Consider the following 21,518-nt stretch of genomic DNA (forward strand, 5'->3'; position numbering starts at 1 on the left):
AATTGCTTAGTCAATTCTTTTTTTTATTTGAACCACCTTAAAATCAATTATATATTATTAGTTCAGAACTTTATACATGTATAAATCAAACATACATTGAACTATGAAATATTATTGATAAGACTATAGATTGAACACTGAGACATCCAGTTTCTTGGATACAAGGTTTTTACCCCAATTTTTGATAAGAAGTTTGTCTTTCCAGCATAAGGAGAAAATTGTTTGATTTTTTAATATATTTTTGTATGCATTCATATTAAATTTTCTAAAAATAGTTGTAGTCTAAACCTATGCATGAATGGTCTTTTCTTCTATTGTTAAATGTTCAACACAACTGTATAAATATCAAATGAAGAAATTTGACCTGTTCTTAAGACACAAAAACCATAACTTGTCAGAGATATGAGAATTTATCAAATTAATTTCTTCTTACATTCACTGTTTTAAAAAATAGATGTTTGAACAATTTGAATGGCAAATATGACATTTCAAGGGCAAGAACTCCTATAATAAAGAAGTCAACTTGAAATAAAAATTACTATACAAAATCTTCTAGATGAACAATAGGCTCCAAGGAGCTGAATTGCTCACCTGATTAAAATTTTGCCTTTCAAGGGCAATAATTCTAACAAGGAGTTGTCTGAAAATTTTGACTCAATGAAGACTTAAAATAGGGACCATTTTAGCAATGGAAAGTTTCTTTCTATCTATTACAGTTTTCAAGATATTGGCTGAAAACTACTAAAAACCATTTTTCACCTTTCAAGGGCAATAACTTTAATAAGGAGTTGTCCAACAAATTTGATCTCTGCAGACTTTTGTAGGGCTTATGGATCATTTCAGAAATAAATGTTTTTTTTCTATCTATAAGTTTTCCAGATATTGGGTGAAAACTGTAAAAAAAAATAACCTCCCTTTTTCACCTTTTAAGGGCAATAACTCTAAGGAAGCATCATCTGACAACTTTGACACAATGCTGACTTATGTAAGCCTTAATAATAATCATTTTGGCAATCAGAAGAATTTGGCTAAACCTGACAGTTTTGGAGATACATGATTTTTTTAGCATTTTTAGCAACAGGGCCATTTTTCAACAATTCAAAAATCCCAATATCTGATCTACCAGTATGTAGACTACCTTAAAGAATATTCATACCAAGTTTAGTTCTGACTGGTCCAGCAGTTTCAAAGGAGAAGATTATTGAAAGAAATAACATTACAAATAGGAAAAAAATATCAAAAAAGGCAATAACTTCAACATGGCTTAACAAGTTCACACAAAAATTTGACCAGAGATAGATCTCATTATGCTGAACACTTTTACCCTGTCAGAATTATCCTAAACCTAACTGTTTATAAGTGAAAAACTTCTGTCTGTTATATTTTTAGTAACAGTAGCCATGTTTTTCAACAAATCAAAAATTCCCACACCAGTTCTATGCAGAATACCCTTAGGAACATTCATACTAAGTTTGGTTCTGATTGGTCATAAAGTGACAGAGTAAAAGAGTTCTGAAAAATTTTGAACGATGACAATGGACGAGAAGATATGGCAATAGCACACTTGGCCTTCAGCTAGGTGAGCTAAAAAGGAAGGCTACCTTTATTTTTTTGAGTGTACCCAACAGTTTTTTTTTCAGATATAAGGCACAACTGAGTGATATTCCATACATGTATATAACAAGTGGACGATATAAGGTGCTATAATTACTCACCTGAACAGCATGAAGCCAACCTAAAAATTTCTATCTTTCATGGTCGTCATCATGAACTCATGGATCGTTATGGTGTATCCATCTGCACCATGAAAACTGATTTATTCAACGAGTCATAGTTTTCCTTTCCTTGTTTGTCTACCCCGGACTTGACTTTTTATGAGCAACTCGGTGGGTTTTTCTAGAAAAACAGAGGACGCTTACCATACCGGTGCACCTGATCCATGCTCCCTGTTTTTAGTGGAGTACGAGTTGCTCATTTGCTTTTGTTACTTTGTATGTATGATTTTAGATACTTTATGTTCTTTGTTGTGTATGTCTGTTTTCCATGTCTGGTCTTTGTCCCAGGATTACATTCTTTTGATTACCGCTATAACCCTGGTTCCCTTGATTACTCTTTCAGGGTTGTTGAACTCACCAAAACGGCAAATCAACAGCTAATTAGGCCTCCGAGTGGCCAATTTCTTTAATTGATCACAACCAAAAGTGAAAAAATATTTTTTCTGTTTTCTGTCTAGTTTAATAGCAATCGTCTAAGCCTTTTCAGTGATTTTTCCAAACTTATTTTCAATTTTATGACAACAATTCAAATCTACTACTTTTTTTTAGTTTTTTTTTTTTTTGTTGTCTAAAATCTAATTCACAGTAAAGACACTTATTTGCTGCTGTAGATTTTTTAAGTCCCATAACACAAACAAAATTTGTCAAGCAAAATGACAATGTAGTAAGAACATTAACACTTCATTACAATACATACCAAATATCAATATAATCCATCAAGTGGTTCCTATGAGGTTTTCTATTTGCATTCTAAGTTCCATAACTCAAACAAATATGCTTGTGTAGTATGCACATATCAAAAATGAGTTACAAGACTTTATTGGAAAATGAATGTAGGACAGACATTGAAGATAAAACAAAATGACCAAGCTATTTTGTAGTGTGTCCAGGGCATAAATATAACAAGAATAGGTATGGTGTACATGTCAAAGAGACAACAACCCTACCAGGATGAAACTGTCAGCCCACTGCTATCCATTGGTCTTCATTGAATGACGAAGAAATCCTCACACCACAGGGCAGGCTGCAGCTCATTATATACAGGTACAGCCAAAAAATTGCCCCTATATACTCAAGTAACATAAAAAATAAACTAAAGGTTAAAACAAAACAAGACATACAGAGTCCAGAGATTCCTGACTTGGGACAGGTGCAAAAAATGTTGCTGGGTTAAAGTACTTTGGCATGATCAAATCCTCTTCCTTTAAAACCTGGCCACTGTGGAAAAAAATATTACCAAAAAATCAGTTCAAAAAGGTCTTGACTCCCTTGTTACAACAGAAATAAAGAAATTCAATATAAATTACACAAGTGTACAAACTAAGGACTACTAGCAGTTAACTAACATGCTAGCTCCAGAGTTTTCCCCAAACTACACAAAACTTGTGGGTCAAAATTTCCTGGTAAATTTTACAACTGTATATTGTCTCCTTAACTACATACTGTTTCATGAAATTCTGTTCAGTAGTTAAAGAGAAGTTGTGATGACAAGATGCTTCAGCCATGTAGTTCTGGAAACAACAAAGACACCTACATAAAATGTACCCCCACAAATGATTGAGGGATCAAAATGTCCTGGTAACATGCACAATTACATATTGTATCCATAATATCAAGATTTGTAAATTCTGTCAATAGTTTTAGAGGAGTTGGAGATAGATAGATGAACAGGGAAAAAAACAACATTACACCAGCAAACTTAGTTGGGTAGGGTATAACAAGCAAATACTGCCAGAGTAAAAAAAAAACACACACACACACAACAGACCGCATAAACTGACAAACAAACATCCTTCTATATACATTAATTTAAAACTTTCATTAAATTCATTTCATAGTTGCAAGAAAAAAGCCTTCAATTTTTTATATTTTTTATTCCCCATATGAAAGAGAGAATTCAGCTCCATATGTAGTTAGGTCAACAATTATCAATGTCAAATCAAGGTCAAACACACTAATCATTCCTGGCTTTCAGCTGCCTGCTTCCGTCTTTCCCAAATCAATCTATGTTTTTGTTTCATGTAAGCATCAACTACATTAGAATTGTGTCCTAAATCACCATCTATAAAGGAAAAATACAGTGGCCAATCAGCTGGATACATATTTTCAATGTCATGTTTCAGATACTTGCAAAATTTTAATTTCTTTAAATTAAGTGAATGATATAAATAATAACATAAGTCAGTGGTGTAGCCAGGTACCAACCAAAGTGAATACTTAAGTCCATAACAACAATATTTTTTATTCTTTTTTGTTTTGTTTTGTTCAAACAATGTTGAGAATCTCAGTATATGAGAGCTATGCCATTGTAGTTAATTTCTTACTCCTTTGCAGATGAGTGCTTTCTATTTTTTCAATTAACAAGTTTTGAATTGTGAAAGTTGTTTTTAAATCCTTATTGATCAACAGCTGTACAACAGTCTAACACTGATTAAATTATCTTATCTCATAATGTACTGATGTATCCCAAGCATGATAAATAAATTTCTTTTTCTATTTCACATTGACACACAAAACCTAATATTCTGTAGCCTTTAAAATAAGATACATTTTAGAAAGCAAATTCTTCTAAAAATACAACATATTCCAAAAACCTTACAGTACATTTATATTTAGGTTTTTCCAAAGATTTACAACATTATTCTTTCAAATATTGAGCTGTAAAGTATAGCCCAGGTGGTACAGCACTACAGTGGTCTGGGAAGAATGCTGATATAACACATTATGTAAAATTAAAACTTACATTTTATAAAGTAATTAGTGGCTGCATCATCCCAAGCCTTGTGTATGGGAGCACATTTGGTTGTTACATCTTCTCCTTCATAATAATTACAGTGTACATATCTGTTCTTCAGTATCATAATAATCTTAGCATCAACCTCTCTATAAGTAAAACATAGTGATATATTGTATTTCAGTAATGATTTTTCAAACCTTCATATACTTATATGCAATAAGTCAACTGTTAAAAAAAATCATGTTAAATATCAGAAAAAAAACAAGTTAGGACTTCAAAAAATAGCCAATTTCTACATGGAAGATGACCCATGGCAAAAAGGTGCATCTGAACTTACCTTATATGGTTGGTATATCAAAGACTTCATAGTTCATATTACCTTGAGAACAAAGCAATAACAATGTCATTGGTGATAAGTCATTTTGTAACATAACATCATATATGCAGCTATAAGAAATGATAACAATGTTCTCCATGACTAAAGACCAACATGGATGAGATAAAACACATGAAGTTTGTAAAATGTTGTGTGACCATAGCTACATTTTAAAGAAAAGTAGCAAGCAGAACATTCAGAATTGCCATTCTTATCACAAAATTAATTTTCAAACTAAAAGCACTAAAGAGCCTGAATGGCTCACCTGGTGAATTTGAAATAAAATGTCATTTAAACAAAAAAATCTAGAGAGTTCTCTATAGTTACATTAATCCTACCGCCCATTGAACCATCCCCATTGAACCATCTGAGCCTTGTAAAGGCAGAGATATAGGCCAAAATGTGTTCAATGGTAACTTTAGAGCTGCTACAGCCATCTGCTGAGTCAAATAAAAAAGTGGATCATTTACAGAGGGCACTGAGGTAAAAAAACCTTTCAAGTTTCAAAACATTGGCACCTGTAGTTTAAAAAAAACTGGCCATCTTTATTAAATCAAGGACAACCAATGAAAGTTGTCACTTCCATTATTTCTGCCAAGTTAGGTATTCATTGGCTAAAAGGAAGCAGAGATATATGTAAAGGCAAAAATGTGTTTCCACATAGGGTTTCAATGGCAATTTGAGTGGCCACAGCCACCTGCTGAGCCACCTGAACCACACATAAAGTGGATTGTTTGTAGAGGGCATTAAGGCCACTAAACCTATCAAGTTTCAAGACATTGGCATCTGAAATTTCATAGAAGTTGATCTTAGAAAATTTGATTACCAGAAGCTTTGTAAGACTCTGGTGGCCATCTTGTTTATCAAATGGAACCATAAGTGGATCTTTTGTACAAGCAATTGCATACATCATTTGTGCCAAATTTGGTTAAAATTGGTCAAAGGTTTTTTTTTATCTAGCTGAGCAAAATGCGAAAAGTTAACGGACAATGGATGAGGGACGCAAAGTAATGGCATAATCTCACATGGACTTTAGTCCATGTCAGCTAAAAAGTAAAAAAAAAAAACAAACACAGCAAGAAAATGCAAGAATTGAAAATTTTGGACACCCTCGGGTAATTTTTAATTTTTTTAAACTCTGCTGAGCCTAGTTGGAGAACTTGAAATCTATGGTGTGTGAGACTTCTCTGTCTTGTACTCTCAGCAGTATCATTGTCTTGGGTTAGTTGACAAAAAAAAAGAATCTGTTTTTCAAATATACAGAGGTAAAAGGTTTAATTAATCTAACTTACTTGTCTCTTTTGTACTGTAAGTTGGCTTCATAAACACAGGCCATATCATCTACTTCACACTGGTCAACTGTAGGTACGCGTCTAAAACGGCGGTGATAATAGGGGTACTTTTTCTGGTATGGCTTCACAAATGTTTCTGAATAAAAGAATAAATATTTGCTTCACTATAAATAATATAAAACAAGCCTTTATATCATGCAAATCACACATCCACACAAGCAAATACCCCAAACAAACAGTTCATGGTAAAAAAAGACCAAAGAAAAAATCTCGATACCAATATATGATCACATTTTTTTTTTTCTCCAAAATGGCCCTGTGTCCTCCCTCAAAATGAGCAGGAGCTAGAAGTATCAGTAACATAAACTAAAGAAAGTCAGCATTTTAATTACAAGTATCATACTTTACCCATTTTTAAATGAAAAGAAAACAGACTCTGCAATGATAAATGCAATAAGGTGCACCACAATTCAAAATTTTATGGATCAAAACTTTGTGTTCAGGTATGAAGACTTGTTTGAGTGATGCTTTGACTTAAGCACTAAGCAGAAACAATAAAAAATCTTTAATGAACATGATCACAATACCCAATGTGCCCTTACATGCACTCTTTCATTTAGAAAAAGCCCCATTACCAGAAAAGAGTATTCATTTAGCAGGTGCCCCGTGTAGGTCCGGGTGTTAAAAGAATAGGCCTGCAGCAGCGCTAAGCTTGTCGTAAAAGGCGACTAAATAGTGCTCAGAAACCTAGCCGGGGGCTAGGCGCTCTGCCAACAGAGCAACTGGGATGTGTGTCCCAGGTGGTGGAATGGGGTACCCCTGGCATGTTAATGCTGGGGTTGTTAGGCTATAATACGGAAAACCTGACCGCAAACCATAGTGGTGCACCATGTTGGGAAAGATGCCACGTTCCTCGCACGTTAAAGAACCCTGCTGTGGTATTCGATAGGAGTAGGAACCTTTGTGCTCCGCCACAGGAGGCTAAATTGCCCAACCTTACCCACTTCCCCTTGTTCCAGTGGCAATCAAAATTTGTCGACCCTATTGTCCTTGTGACCCATCCTTTTTTGTCATTTCATGTTCATTTTATCATCCGTTTCATGTTCATTGTCTGAATATAGCTGAAATATTGCTGCTCGGATGTTAAACCCCAACAAACAAACAAACAAACAAACATTTAGCAGGTTTTTATTAGCAGTGATAACACTCCTACAGCTATTCTACAGTTAGCCCCTACTGGATATTATTCTTTAAAAAGAAGAATATGATAAAATAGTATGCAAGAAATAATGTGATGTATGTATGAAAATGAAATTCATTATTTGCATTATATATTCAATAAGTTTCCCCAAAGACAGATTTCTGTAAAACTCAATCCCAACCAAGCTTTTTTTCTACTCTTCACCAAACTTTGAAGGAAATCCATAAAAAATGGAGATGATATCCAGGCAACAATGAAGAATGGACCAACAGATAAAGAGACAGACAAATGGAATAATGGATGGGTCAAAAACTATACACCCCCTCAACTTGATAAATGTTGAGATGGACCAACAGATATTTAGATCACTAAATACTGCATGTACATGTACTGTCAACAGCAAATAGCAATATTTTTATCTCAAATTAGAAAAAAATGTGTGTTTAGATACAGTATTCAATTTTACTCCAAGCTAGTCCTAGTCATTGACTGATATTTTCGAAAGTTATTTCCATACTGAACTGGGAATTTATTAAAAATTGAATTCATTTGCAATGTGGGATTACGACAGATTCACCTTAATAAGTGACTTCATGACTGAAAGTGCCCTTGTTAATATAAAATGCTATAGAAATAGTCTTTTCTTGGGTATAGGTCTAATAAAAGGACAAGAAAATCATGAGGGCTTTTAAGTTAGCTAAATGTAGCTTAAAATGTATTATTTTAGAATACAATAAATTATTTACAATACATTAAGTCAATTCTGATAACTGACACAAATCCTCATTTTGTGTGACATGTCACACTTTAATTTGATTGGTTCATGTACATGTAAATTGACCAGAAACCATTATAAACTACTAAGTCCATCTGCTTAGATAGAAAAATCCTTCTTTTTCAATTGTAAATATCTTCACATATAGAAAATACTCTACATGTAGATTATCCTTTCAAAAGATAGTTTAAAAGATTCAGAAGATTTTTTATAAATATATAAGATAGATGCAACAGACTTTGAATTAGCTTTCGGGTTTCTCATAAGTTAACCAAAGGCACGTAGGAAGCTTCATACCTCCTAGATCATGAAGTGCCCAGATACAGAGAATACATGATACAAAATATACTCTTAAGTTACATATATTCAACAAAGTTAAGGATGGTCTCACTGAGGCCATTGTAGAAAATGCCTAATAAGATGTCAAACTAGAGGCAGTGAGTATACCTGTCCACAGCAAAGGTTTGAGCTCTAATACCAATACCTGGATTTTGCAGCAGAGTGCAAATCTGTGACTTCCAATGCTGCCCCAAGTTGTTGTTTATTATGAATTACTTTATCAGATATGATGTATAAAAGTAATAAGTTTGTTTTTGCTATATGGTGGTTGTATGGGTATTATTTCATGATTTTGCATTTCGTTTATCTTTTTCTGTCTGAGGCGGGTTGTTTTAAGACTATGATAGTTTTTCTGCATATGCTAATGGATATCAATGCACATGATTGTTTTTTTTAATTCACACTATACAGACCTCTAACAAATGTGTGTCAGACATGGCTGATATGTGAATTAGTTCAACCATGCCAATTTCTGATAAATAGTCACTAGGGCTTTAAACAGCCATTAATGGACAAGATTAATTGTAAAAATGTTTTATCTATATTTTAACATTATGAACAGAAAATTTCATCAATAAAATTGAAATGGTAACAAATTTGCAGTCAATATGCTTGATAAATGCAAAATGTTTGTTTGGTAAATATCAAGATATTTATGAATTTGACTTTCAATTCACTGATGCTATATATAGATTTTATTTTAATCATCAGTATCTCTAGATTGAAATTTTTAAGGGACTGAGGAGAAGAAAAAGAAAGGATAAATAAAGTTAGGTAATTTCACTCAAAAACTCAATGGCAGTGGAAAATAAACTTAGATTTAACGATAAATTATATATCCATCTATATACTACTTCTTTAGATCCTCATTGTAGAAAGAAAAGTTCACTGGTCAAAATGGTAATATGGTTTTATGACACATTTACCTACATTGTAAGTTATTTTGCATACATAGGAAATTAAGAGCATTAAGACATGCATTTTTAGGAATCACAACAGAAAGGGAATAAGTAAATTGAGGTAAAACCACTTAAGGAGAATAAGAATAAATGTTTTACCTATTTAATTCTAAAATTTTCTCTTGTATGAACACAAATTAGTTCTGCTGCATTACGGTATTTTTCAAACTTACGCAAAAAAGGAGAAGTATTTTAGCAGGCACTGTACATGCATGTTTTCCTTTTCATTCATGATTGATTTCATATGGTGATCGAAAACACATTCTAAGACTGTACTAGAGATGGGATGAATTGGATTGGATTCTAATTAGCTTTGCTGAGTTTAGGTGTAAGTGTTTTTAGAACCTGCTGAGATTATAGATTTTAAAAGATTGTTTCATTAGTGCCATCATGGGAAATGAATGCAGTCTTTGAGATGTATTGCGTCTCTTTTACTCAATTTTAGGAAATGTCTTCTGGTGCATGAAGAAAAGATTTTGTCATTCAATATTGTCAGTACTCTAACATTTTGAAAACTTGGATCATACATGTATCACATCTAACATTGTAAAATGTTTTTCAAAAAAGCTAAAGAAATTTTTTGATAAATACTGGGATGATATTAAAAAATCTAATAACCAAGAACATAAAAAACTTTGTACATATTCCATTTCGAGTTTAAATCAACCAATGAATTTGAATGATATTTTGATTTCAAGAATCAAGAAAAGTGTAAAACCTCAACAAAATTTTGAATTAAAGTAACCTCTCACTCAGAACAGAAACTAGTGGCCATGAAAGAAAAATAAATGACAAAAGCAAACGAGATTTAACCTTACAGTGAAAGAATCTATTTAAAATGCACACTCAGTTGTATTGAAAATGAATTACACTTCAAGTGTATTTGTCCTACTTGATATCTGAACAGAAAAGTATTCTATGAACAGCCATATCCAACTTGTTACAATCTAAGTAATTTGACCCCTGAAATGTTTTTTATTTGGACTTAAACCACTGAAAAATATTTAAGTTATAACTTACATGAAACTAGCTGATTATTTGGAATATAATTTTAACATAAGAAAGTGCAATAATATTAGACTAACATTTATGTATTTAACAATATGTATAGGTATCTTGATTGGCTTTTCCATGTATACTTTTTACCAAGACTATTATTTTTTAGTTATACTGGTCAGAGAGCAGATCTCACCATTTTCAAGACTGAATCAATTCTCTACAATCAGCTTTTCAAAATTTAATTCCTCAATGAAATTTGTCAAGTGATCATCCCAATTTACTCTGACCCTGCAACCCTTCTCTTTTTAAAGAACTATGTGCCATACAAATATTGAAGAGTCAGCGTACCGCAGAGTACCGCCCTTCAACCCCTTCTAACGACTTTTAAAATGACATCATGCATGTCACACCTACCTAGTTCAATTCTAGAATCATTTTCCCGAATGCTAATACCATTGTTAACAATTTGAATTGTAACATATGTGAAGTTGAATGAGGCAATCTTCAACTTTTTGTATGGCACATCTGTCTGGTCCCGGCTTGACATATCAATATCCAAATAAAAAAGAGATATACAGGGTCAGAGAAAATGTGTTTTAGTTGTATGATAGCTCATATTTAGAGAAATATATCAGCAATCTGTACGATGTTTGTGCATGAACTTGTTACAGGAGAGGATGAATAATCAGTTAGTAAAAATTACTTGCCGTTGATAACTACTCAGTATGTCACTATGTGTCAAATTAATGCAAATCAAGCATGCATGGTTGTTTATGTTGTTATTGTAAACTATGTTGGGTGTATGCTTAATAGCAAGCACCGCAAAGTGGTGTGAGCTCTATGGTTATTTCATGTACTATCTAAATTTCCCATAAGGTTTCCCAGTATACTAACGAAAAAAAATTCGTGTCCCTGAAGTAACAAAAAGTGACTGTCCTTAAACCAAACAAATAAAAATACATAGGTTAAGATTACGTTTCAGTAAAAAAAAATATCATCTTTTCTGAAAGGTTTCGAGTCTTTCTTTATTTTTTTACTTATTAAAAGAAGTGAATATGACGTTTTTAAAAAGTTCGGAAAACACATGGATGTAGGTAGATGTATCTCCGCTGTTCCACTGTTGCTGTTGTCAAGAACCTAACCTGCCTTGGGAAAAAAATATAACTCTGATTATATTATCAAAATCAAAGCATAGCTTTTCTAAGATCTAAAAGGAATCATTTTCTTGTTTGGAATTTGCAGCTGTCATCAGAATTTTGTTTACGTCACAATATCACGAATATGTGTAAAATTATCAAAACAGATTTCAAATAGAAATATTGATTTCGCTTGCTGCTTAAATAAAAATAATAATATTGCACTTGCAAAGCAAACATTTTCATATGGGTCGACCCCCCTCTTCGTAAAGACCTTCATTATTTTTAGAGTCTCACACAAACAGTACATGTATGGTAAAGCTCATGGTGCTCGCTGATTTAGGCAATACCTACCCCATATTAATTGTAATTCAATATACCTGCAAAGGCCCTGCAATTAGGCAATAAAAGTATTTGTATTTATATTGTTGGAAGTTCAAAAAATTTAGTGCTTAACAAGCCTCTGACTCTGTGTGGTCGTTTTATCTAAGAAAAGGATCACCAAAGACAAGAAATGAATAGTGCAACCTAGCAATTTACCATGAAACCAAGTTGTTGGCCTATCAAAGAAATTCACGACGGAAATAAGAGCTTTATCCGTCAAATAGGGTTTATCTCCATCGTCAGGCATCTTTCTTGAGTTTAACCTTCACATTTCAGATATACGTTTTTACGACAATATCAATCTGAATTTTATGATACAATCAAAAAGACCTTGTATTGTACCACATAATAAATAGCAAATATTTATGCCTTCCTGCGTTTCAATAAGTGAATAACTGTTTTGATAGCACATACCACATATATGTCGTAATTTGGGGTCGCCAAAGGAAAAATTATATAAAACTTACAATTCCCCCTTGCTCTTACAGAAAAAAGGAAAAGATATCCAAGGTTAAATATATTTTTAACATGTTTCTTAAAGTTTCTTTTTCATGATTTATGATTTGTAAAACTGCAATATTAAAATGTTTTAAGAAATTAAGTGAACCGGAAGCTCTTATTGCCGTACGGGATTACTTTCTTTTGCTTCAAGATCCGAGATGGTACGGACGTAGTTTTAATCTGCTCCCATCGGCGTATTATAAATTTCATTTTGGTCCTAATTTTAACATTAGTGAAAGACTTTATCTCAAGAATTATTTTTAACCGTTGAAATCTCATTGATTAACTGGATTTGTTGAATTAGCTTGCTCCTAGTCATCGACTCACGTGGCAATCGGGGACGGCTACTTGACATGTCATTAAGGATTGAATTTCAGTTAGGTTTGGAGGAACCCACCAACAGAGAAAAGCGCTTACAAACTTAAATTTGCTACAGTGCATGCACGTTTAACTGAAAAAAGCTCCTTAATGCTATAGTAGTCCGAATTTCCTCCGACGCTGCAACACTCCTCTTTTTTATTTGGAAATTGATATGTGGTATTGGGGTCAGAACGATGTGCTATGTAAAAAGCAGGGTCGGAGAAAATTCGGACTAATGCTATAGTTACCTCATTCATACATAATTGTGTTTTACTGTAGTAAATTACTACAGTGAAACGCATGCAGTTTGCAAAATACATTCAGAAAATGTCTCTTCACATGTTGTCCCGCGTAGAATTCTCCATGGATATTTTCATAAGCTGGCAGGTGTGAATCTATCAGAATATTTGATATTGTAGACTTCTCTCTGAAGTTAATTGAAAGTAAAAGAAAATAAAACAAAGCTTTAAGAATGTGATTTTACACAGGCGACTACATTGGAAATCAAGGTGTAGAAATGGAGGCTACAATATTTTCAAAAAATCCTTGGACTAGGCTCACAATTTACAATTCACTACAGTTTTCATCTGTTACATCTTAGCCACCTACTTGAGGATGAAGTTCAATTGTATGTTTCTTAAAAAAAATTTTTTTTATTATTTTTAGTCTCACAGAAAATTCTCGGCCCCAAGACACGGCTCTAAAGGCTTCCTTCCAAAAAAGAGGGCAAAACGTCACCGTGGTAAAGTGAAGGCATTCCCTAAAGATGACCGAAACAAACCAGTACATCTCACTGCTTTTATTGGATATAAGGCTGGAATGTCTCACATCTTGAGAGAAGTTGACAGACCAGGATCAAGTAAGCAATTAAAGAATGTTAGCAATTTGGCTATCAGAAATTATAAGGTGTTCAAGGCTAGGGCCATATTTAAAGGAACATTTGTTTCCCTTCCCCTCCTGTTTTATAACAGATAAAACATTCAACTGTCAGAGCTGTGAAAGGTAATCAATCAGGTATCGGCAGAGTATTATATATTTTTGTAAAATGAAAAATTATTATGAAAAGTATTCTTCCACATATAGTGACAACAAAATCTCAGTGTTAAAACATGTTGACAACTATGCAGCGTTTATCCTAATGCATGGAACCAGAGCTAACATTTATAACGTGAGGAATACCTGGCATATGAAATCACTCCATTATTTTTTTTTTCTTTGTAATGTAAGAATCAATTTTTAACCACAGTTGGTACACGTCTTCAATATATATGAAACATTCTGTAAAGTTACAGAGCTCAGCATTGACAACTCCTATTTTGGAAGAGTTTCGTTTATTTTAACCTTGCAGAAGGCTGAACTTGGTCATTTTATTGTGGGAAAAGGGGGATGGGCAAAATGTAATTGAAGGACAGGGTAAACGAGGCTTGTATAGGGGAAATCGGGAAACAGGATATTTGCCTATTTTATTTTAGGGATTTGGGATGTAAGGCCAAATAGTTGCATGTAATGAGATATCGGATATTAATAACCTTAAAAAAAATGTTAGGGATACATGATATCTTTGATTATTTATAGGAACATGGATTTTTTTCAATATATTTTAGGGGATATCTCGAGTTAAAATTATAGGGATATGGGTTATCTGGTACCCCCATACAAACCTCGGTAACTCAGAAATGAAAAGCTCGTCAGTCGAAGAATGGATTTGAGGTTCAATATGTCCAAATTTTCTGGGAGGCAGGTGATTGGGAAGAAGAAATAAATATCAGCAATGGTGTTGGACAGACTCATTTATATTGTAAGACGTGAACCATACACCATCTGAAGCCCATGTGATAGAAATGTAAATTAAATTCTTATAAATTGCAAGTAAATCTGCCAGCTGATTCATCAAGTTTTTGAGGGAGTTGGTGCAATGGGCAGACTTTCTCAATCTCACTGGAAAAACAAAAGCATCGTCTACATATTTTTGTTTGCATCATCAGACGGTTCTTCTCCTTGGTGCTGAGGCCCAGATGATATCAAATAGAATGTTTTTTTTTTCAAATCAAAATTATGAACAACCTTTATTTATTAATCAAAGTCTGACTGGAAGGTAACTTCGTTTGAAAGTTAGACAGTGACGATGACCTTGTTTTTATCATCCATGATTGGGTCGTATAGCACGTCATGCTAAGTGCATTGTTTTGAGAGGAAAAAAAAAAGTCTATTATTTATGATTGGAACAACTTTTGAAGATTGTACTTTATTCTAACAGTTGACAACATAGCAATTTTGTCGCCAATCTTTCGAAGTAATACCAACACATTGGATAGATAAATCCCAATGAGTTCCGAAATAAGCTTAAGTAATATCCAAAGCCGATCGGACACGATTATTTTACGGGAATAAAAAAACATCAAAATTTTTTGGTAATAAAAATTTTAACCTTGTGCCCTTTTTTTACCCGGTCTGGGCGAGGGGAAACAAACATTTTCATTTTTGGCCTAGGTTCTAGAAATTTTGGACTGAAAAGGGGATCCGACTTGCATTTTAGTACATATGGTACAATGTTGTAATGCAATTATATAACTAAATACATCATAACTTTGAGTGCATTTAATCTTATTAATTTTGGTCTTGTTATACCACCAGAAAGAAATTATTAGTTGAGACATGTGGCCTTGTTTTTTTGTTTTTTTTTAAATTATTCTGGAACTTTGAAGTGGTAGTTATGACATGTTTATATAGATGTTTATGGACTTACTTTATATATATATATATATATATTTTTTTTTTTTAACAGAATCCCACAAAAAGGAAATTGTAGAGGCTGTAACTATTATTGAAACTCCACCAATGATGGTTGTAGGGGTTGTGGGTTATATTGATACACCATCTGGTATGAGAGCCTTTAAAACTATTTTTGCTGAACATTTGAGTGAAGAGTGCAAGAGACGCTTCTACAAGAACTGGTAATTATTTGTCAAATAAGTCGCTCTTATTTTAGCATAAAAAATCATGAAGTAACCTGTACATATCTGCAGTATGGATGTCAAATACATGTATACTCTATACATGGTATCGCTGACTGAACAAAGATAAATTCATTTTAAGAGCTTTTGTAACAATTATGACCTACATGATATTGAGTCAAGAATGAATGTTGTTAAGAGGAAATAAAGATAAATTATTGTAAAGTATAAAAGTTGTAAACTGATGTGTATAATAATTGCATGTTGTTGGTGTCTTTCTGTTACAGGTGATTGATGTTTAAATCAACATCTTCACATGTTTCAATCTTTGGAAAGTGGTTATAGGCTCCTCTTGGTGACAATACCAATGAGCTGCATCATGCAAGCCGTTTCCGCTCATGAATATTCATGATGAAACGGTTTTTGTTTATTTAAGGTACAGATCTAAGAAGAAGGCATTCTCCAAATATGCTAAGAAATGGCAGGATGACCTTGGAAAGAAGGAGATTGAGCGGGACTTTGCTAAAATGAAGAAATACTGCAAAGTTATCAGAGTAATTGCTCATACCCAGGTAATCGGCATTTTGTGGTTAGTCAACATCAAAGGCAATCATTTTTAATGCTATTGGATTAACTTGTAAGCATTCAGATTTGAGTCTAGAATTTAGTGAATTTTGTATGCAGGAATCAATCTGTCAATCTATCTTTTGAGAGCAACTTCCAAATAATGGTCGAGTGAAGTGGTTTTAAACGAATATAACGGGAGATAATCAACTTCAGGTTGAAATCCATTTGAAAAAGGGGGTAATTTGGCTTAGTTGTCATCTGTACTGGTTAACCCTGAAAAATACTGCATTTAGTGGGTATATGCTTGTTTTGCCATAAATTACACAATTTGATACTGAAGATCTACTGTTGAAGTAAATACTTCATTAATGAATGTAAATTCTTACTGTTTCCTAGACCAAACTTTTGAAGAAACGCCAAAAAAAGGCTCACATTATGGAGATCCAAGTCAATGGTGGCACTATCTCCCAGAAAGTTGATTGGGCCAGGGAAAACATGGAGAAGAGCATTCCTGTTAAAACTGTTTTTGGTCAGGATGAGAACATTGACGTCATTGGTGTTACTAAGGGTAGAGGAGTGAAAGGTGACATATTTACTAGTTATAATTATTATTTACTGTTACTAGTCACAAACAAAGAAAAGGACTTCAAAAGAAAAGTTAATGAAAAAGTGATTCAAATGGAGTACTGAATTAATAAAATAACAGTTCAAATGGTTATGTAGAACTAACTTGATCTTGATCATCAAAAAAGAACAATTGTTATATAATAATCTCCTTTTTAGTGGAGTCCAAGTTGCTCATTTACTTTTATTACTTTGTATGTATGATTTTAGTTACTTTATGTTCTTTGTTGTGTATGTCTGTTTTCCATGTCTGGTCTTTGTCCCTGGATTACATTCTTTTGATACCACTATAACCTTGGTTCCCTTGATTACTCTTTTATATATTCTGAGCAAAATCTGGCTAAAAAATAATCTAAATTGGAAGAAGGCATAATATGTTGATGGAATCTATGGAGATATTAAGATCTAATGTTGTAATTTGATCCGGATCTGTTCAATTAATGAATTATGATTCCAGGTGTAACGTCCAGATGGCATTGTAAGAAACTACCAAGAAAGACACACAAAGGTTTACGTAAGGTAGCTTGTATTGGAGCCTGGCATCCTAGTCGTGTCCAGTTCACTGTGGCCAGAGCTGGACAAAAAGGTTATCATCATAGGACCGAGATCAACAAGAAAATTTACAGAATTGGAGAAGGTTATCATACCAAGGATGGAAAACTCATCACAAACAATGGATCTACTGAATATGATGCTGATGAGAAACCAATTACTCCAATGGGTGGTTTCCCTCATTATGGCGAGGTTACTAATGACTTTGTCATGCTAAAGGGATGCTGTGTTGGTCCCAAGAAAAGGGTTCTTACTCTGAGAAAGGTAAAAGATTTTGAAGTTACATGTAAAGAAAATTAATTGTTAGTTACCTTGAATGCCTGTGTGGCCCATACTTCTGAGATGAGAATAGGAAATTTTATTTTACGACTATTATGTGCAGAAATATATGAACATGTAAGAAACAAAATTTATTAATGCAGATATTTGGAGTTTAGGATAACCGCAACTTTCATTGGTCATTGTTTCCCTATTATTTTGAAAGCAAGAATGAAGAAATGATGAAAAACATGGATGATGTCCCTGCCAGGATATCCTGAACTTGATGAAGATTAAACCATGTTGCCTTCCTTCTGATCACATTTCTTGCTTTAAAAAATCAAACTTAAAAGGCTTTCTAAAAGTGGCTCAAAATCTGAACAATGTATAATGTAATTATCATTGCATTTTGAAATTTCAGTCACTGTTGACCTCGTTCAGAAAGAAGGCTATGGAAAAGATTGACTTGAAATTTATTGATACTACCAGCAAGTTTGGTCATGGACGTTTCCAGACTTTCAAGGAAAAACACAACTTCATGGTACTTATCACTGTTAGCATATCGAATGGATAAAAATGTTCCCTGTATAATTTGCATGGATAGATATCACAATTTACTAGTGAACTATAAATTATCTAGGAAAGTACATTTGATATGAAATACTCTGAGAAGTTAAAGTACTGCCGCAGCCAAATTAATAGTTTAGTCTGTACAAGTAATGGGTGAATCTGTGATTTAATTCCCCCTCTCTGATATCTAGATTTTACCATTAAATTTAAATGAATATTTACTAATAATTTTGCCAATTTCTGCTACCCTATATCACATATCTCACCCCTTAAGTAATTTTGTAAAAAAAAAAATATGTTAGTTCACCCTGCCCTGATGGTGAAAAAGTTCAAATTTATATTCAATTACTTGCAAAGAATGGGAAAACATATAGTTCAGTTGTGAATAACAATTTTTTTTTTTTCTACAGGGCCCTCTCAAGAAGGATGTTCAAGCCAAGACAGAAGCCTAAATCAGATTTGGACTCTTTGTCACAAAGAAATAATAAAAAAAAAAAAAAGAAATTCAGAAGGCTATTTTTGCACAAAAAGGGAGTTTTTTTACATTCAGTCAATCAGGAAAGCACAACACATTACCATCCAAATTGTGTGCTTGAATTGCTCCCATGTGTAGAAATTATTATAAGCATGGAGACATTTGTATCAAATTGGTTTCTCCTTGCCTTTCTCTCAATTATATGTATTATATACATGTAGTGTCTGCTTTACTTGGACCCCCTGGTGCCTTACTATAAGCAAATGCTGATCAACAATCTAAAATTTCACATGCGTAAGCCTGGAAAACTTCTTTGAAATTTGGACCAGGCAATGCTGGTAAAAATAGTAGCGGGATTGCAGAAATATTGCTCTTAAACCAATGTATCTTGTTAAAAATTCTTTTCAGAATAATGGTAGGGCAGAATCGTTTCACTCTGTAAATTCATTTCCCATAGAATGTTGACCACCAGAACTTTCTTGTTTTTTTTTTATTTTAAGGCTGTTAGAATTCTGGGATTGTGGGTAGGGTTTCTTTTGGAACGGGTTGGGAGGGAAGAACAAATCCTCAATTTAATTCTTGTACATGAATTGAGTGATTCTTCCAATCAAGGTGACAGTAGAAAATGTGTGCATTGTCAGAGGCATAAATGATTATAATTGACCTGACATTTACATCATCATTAGTCACAAGGTATGTCAAACGATAGAATTAAATTTTTGTTGGATTCCGAAGAAGTGGACATAATAAAGAAAATAACCTTGTGCTCATGGTTGAGTTGTGCTGATTTTTTAATACAGCTCGTGCCTTGAATTTACAGGAATATATCCTACAGCTGAAGGATAGATTCCCAATACTGACAGTATAATACACCATTGGTATTTTACTGTTCATTTCCAACCAGTTAAAATGCACAAGAAAATAGTGCAGAAAAATTGTATGTACAGTAGAGAAGGTACTGCACAGCTTGCTCGACAATTTCTGGAACAACCCTAAACCACTTGTATGTAAAACTTGGAAATATACTAGACGCTGTGGACAAAAATGTGAATTACGGACAAATTCGTAACCATAAGGACCCTGCGCACAGCAGTAAAAACCGCACTAGCCCATCAAGAACGGACACGTCTAGTCCAATTATGTCGTCTTGGGAGGCTTAGTTTTATTTTGCCTGGTTGCCTCTCTTCAAGGCATCAACGTCAGATATTTTTTCAAAAATGCCTTCCGAACGTCGTTATTATCTGGACTCGGACGGGACATGCAATCCAATGAAAATGACATTTAAATTCTGCATACTGATCTTTTCTAAGAAATAATGATCTACCCAAGTGTCGAAATGAGGCGAATACGGAAATCAAAGGACAGTCACTACATTTTTATAACACCGCTGCTCGTTTATTAGCTCACTTGGCGTCCGTCGTCGTTATCAGTTTTTCAAATTCTCTGACACTACTCGACTGATAAGACTGTTCCTTGGGGTATCCTGCATAGAATTGATGTGGGGATTTGTTTATCCTTAAAACATGACCGTCGTTTCTATGAATAGAACAGAGGGGTCCGACAGTTTTTCGCATATATCTTCAAAATCATTACGTTTAACCAAGTTCTTACTGAGGGTAAAAGTGTTCAGCCTGTTTTTCGCATATATCTTCAAAACCGTTAGGTTTAACCAAAATCTGATTTTCATTCTAATCTGTTCAGCCATGTTAGAGTTGTTGCACTTTTTCGAGGTTTTCTATTGTTATTTTTAATGTTATTTCTTTCAAAAATTTACAACTGTGAGACTACTTGACCAACTGGAATCAAACTTGGTATGAACGTTCCTTTGGATATCTAGCATAGAACTGTTCTGGATTTTTGATCCGTAGAGAAACATGGCCACTGTTATTAAAAGTAGGACGGGTCAGACCACTCCTTATTGCTTAAGAGTTATTGGCCTTGAAAGATGAAATTTTTTTTTGCAGTTTTCAGCCAATATCTTGGAAACTAAGATAGAATGAAACCTATAATTCCTGAAGTGTTTCTTATGATGCAACCTACGAAAGTTTGCAGGGATCAAATTTGTTTAACGACTCTGTTAGACATATTGCCCTCAACATGCAAAAAAAATTGTTTTTAGCAGTTTTCAGCCAGTATCTTGAAAACTATATAAGATAGAATGAACTTTCAATTGATGAAACGAACATTATGATGAGTCCTACCAAAGTGTCCCGGAGTCAAAATTGTCGGACACCTTATTACAGTTACTGATCTTGAAAAACGAAAAAATAACCCAAGTGAGCGATTCAGTCTCGGGGGAGCTTCTTGTTTAATACAAAAGTGTATATACATATCTTCTGTCAAGTATTCTAACCAAAATAGTGCAGGTGTGTAGCATTATAGTTATTTCCTTAAACCAAAAACCAGCACAGCAATTTATTGTACATAGATGGCACTCCGTAAATTAACTTGCAGAAGTGAATGCCTTTTTTTTTACCTCCTCGAAATTCGCAGAACTGCTGTCCGTAACCAACTTGTTAAAAGGCCTAAGAGCTTGTTGTCTGAAGACTGAGCTTGTCATACTTGCAGTGATTGGTGTAAGAGGAGCCATGTGCATTTTTTATCAATTTAGATGGAAAATCATAATTTATATAGCAGTCGCCAGAACCTTTAAGTTAGATTTGTAAAGTCTTGTAGCATCTGCA

General features: G+C 33.6%; 2 protein-coding genes across 2 annotated transcripts; one reads left to right on the top strand and one right to left on the bottom strand.

Moving 5' to 3' along the window:
* Nucleotides 1-3,629: 3,629 nt before the first annotated feature.
* LOC148619229 (NADH dehydrogenase [ubiquinone] 1 beta subcomplex subunit 10-like) lies at nucleotides 3,630-12,288 on the bottom strand. Its single transcript, XM_088578901.1, has 4 exons — nucleotides 12,130-12,288; nucleotides 6,181-6,316; nucleotides 4,519-4,658; nucleotides 3,630-3,837 (listed from the first exon to the last, which is right to left on the bottom strand). The coding sequence occupies exons 1-4, from the start codon at nucleotides 12,218-12,220 to the stop codon at nucleotides 3,734-3,736; spliced, it is 471 nt and encodes a 156-aa protein (XP_088435027.1). The 5' UTR covers nucleotides 12,221-12,288; the 3' UTR covers nucleotides 3,630-3,733.
* A 290-nt stretch (nucleotides 12,289-12,578) lies between these two features.
* LOC148619230 (large ribosomal subunit protein uL3-like) lies at nucleotides 12,579-18,863 on the top strand. Its single transcript, XM_088578902.1, has 8 exons — nucleotides 12,579-12,635; nucleotides 13,501-13,693; nucleotides 15,620-15,788; nucleotides 16,225-16,360; nucleotides 16,752-16,938; nucleotides 17,437-17,795; nucleotides 18,211-18,330; nucleotides 18,770-18,863. The coding sequence occupies exons 1-8, from the start codon at nucleotides 12,633-12,635 to the stop codon at nucleotides 18,809-18,811; spliced, it is 1,209 nt and encodes a 402-aa protein (XP_088435028.1). The 5' UTR covers nucleotides 12,579-12,632; the 3' UTR covers nucleotides 18,812-18,863.
* The last annotated feature ends 2,655 nt before the right edge of the window (nucleotides 18,864-21,518 follow it).

Source organism: Perna viridis, chromosome 4 (genome assembly GCF_037379345.1).
Source record: "Perna viridis isolate PV_CMFRI_1.1 ecotype Kerala chromosome 4, ASM3737934v1, whole genome shotgun sequence".
NCBI lineage: Eukaryota > Metazoa > Mollusca > Bivalvia > Mytilida > Mytilidae > Perna > Perna viridis.

Coding starts and splice junctions, on each gene's coding strand:
- LOC148619229 (XM_088578901.1), bottom strand. CDS start 12,220: ATGCCTGACGATGGAGATAAACCCTATTTGACGGATAAAGCTCTTATT. Junction 6,317..12,129: donor GCCAACAACTTGGTTTCATG/GTAAATTGCTAG, acceptor TCTTTTATTCAG/AAACATTTGTGAAGCCATAC. Junction 3,838..4,518: donor CACTAATTACTTTATAAAAT/GTAAGTTTTAAT, acceptor TTTCCTTTATAG/ATGGTGATTTAGGACACAAT.
- LOC148619230 (XM_088578902.1), top strand. Junction 15,789..16,224: donor AGACGCTTCTACAAGAACTG/GTAATTATTTGT, acceptor TGTTTATTTAAG/GTACAGATCTAAGAAGAAGG. Junction 16,361..16,751: donor GAGTAATTGCTCATACCCAG/GTAATCGGCATT, acceptor ACTGTTTCCTAG/ACCAAACTTTTGAAGAAACG.